This window comes from Wasmannia auropunctata, unplaced genomic scaffold (genome assembly GCF_000956235.1).
Source record: "Wasmannia auropunctata unplaced genomic scaffold, wasmannia.A_1.0 LD266144.1, whole genome shotgun sequence".
Classification (NCBI taxonomy): Eukaryota; Metazoa; Arthropoda; class Insecta; order Hymenoptera; family Formicidae; genus Wasmannia; species Wasmannia auropunctata.
In genome coordinates this window covers 1-1,107 of record NW_012096746.1, presented here as the reverse complement: position 1 = coordinate 1,107, position 1,107 = coordinate 1, and the positions used below count along the sequence as shown (strand labels likewise).

The window sequence follows — 1,107 nt, the reverse complement described above, 5'->3', positions numbered from 1 at the left end:
CTTATATTAATAATATATAAGCAATAAAAACGTAAAAGTTACATGTCTACATATGACGATATACAGAAAAAACAAATATAAATTTTAAAGAATTTTTACCCATATGCTTGACCTATCCTGATTATTAAAAAAATGTTACTTCATACTTGCGATGATGATAACGATATAATTCTGCAGCTTTCGATTATTTGAATTATACATATAATACAATATATTATATCAGCATGTTGCTCTATCTCGCAAGAGCAATTTTTCCAATAAATAAAGATACAAGCAAGTATACCTGATACAGTTCAAAACAACATTATCTGGTTTAATTATGTATAATCGATTTAGTATCAATCATATTTTTAGTTAATCAAAAGTTTGTGCTCGATATGTATATTCATTTTGTTTCTCTGCATGATTTTATACATTTTTCTTTTTTTGCGCAAGTTTTTTTAGAAAAAATTATAAACGAGCACAAATTTGTAGGTCGATCAAAGCAACGATGTTACCAATTCAATATGTCAGTATAGAGGAAGAGTGCAAACGAAATCCGGAACTCAAAATGTCAGATTTGCAAATGTTGAAGGATTGGATGGAAAAGCAACCTCATCTGCCACGAATAGAGATGTTATATCTTGTTTTGTTTCTACATAGCAATTATTATCGTATAGAGGCGACTAAGAAGACGATAGACAATTTTTTCACCATAAGAACGCTTTTGCCAGAAGTGTTCTCTAATAGAGATCCAATCGCATGGAAGGAATTGCGAAAAGCCTTTTCTACCATGTAAGTTATCCTATAAAATTATTAAGATCAACAAATATCGTTAAAAATCATATCAGGATATAGAAAATCATATCAGAAAACATTCTTTCGATAATAGAGCAGCTGTGCCATTAGAGCAAAAAACCAAAGAAGGATACATTATGACACTTGCCAAATTTCTGGATCCAAATCCAAATAAATTCAACTATTTCGAGTGCAATAAATATCTACTTATGACTTGTGAGATACAAAATGTGGTACAAGGTACCAGCGAAGGATTGGTTGTTATTCTTGATGCAAGTGGCTTGTCTTTTGGTCATATCGCTAATATAAATTTAATAGGATTGAAAAAAG

The 1,107-nt window shown here is 30.2% G+C and overlaps 1 protein-coding gene across 1 annotated transcript; it reads left to right on the top strand.

Moving 5' to 3' along the window:
- Nucleotides 1-263: 263 nt before the first annotated feature.
- LOC105462306 lies at nucleotides 264-1,103 on the top strand (the record flags this gene model as incomplete). Its single annotated transcript, XM_011708829.1, has 2 exons — nucleotides 264-774; nucleotides 872-1,103. Coding segments are annotated over exons 1-2 (516 nt in total), but the record flags the coding sequence as incomplete, so codon positions are not given.
- Between the last annotated feature and the right edge of the window lie 4 nt (nucleotides 1,104-1,107).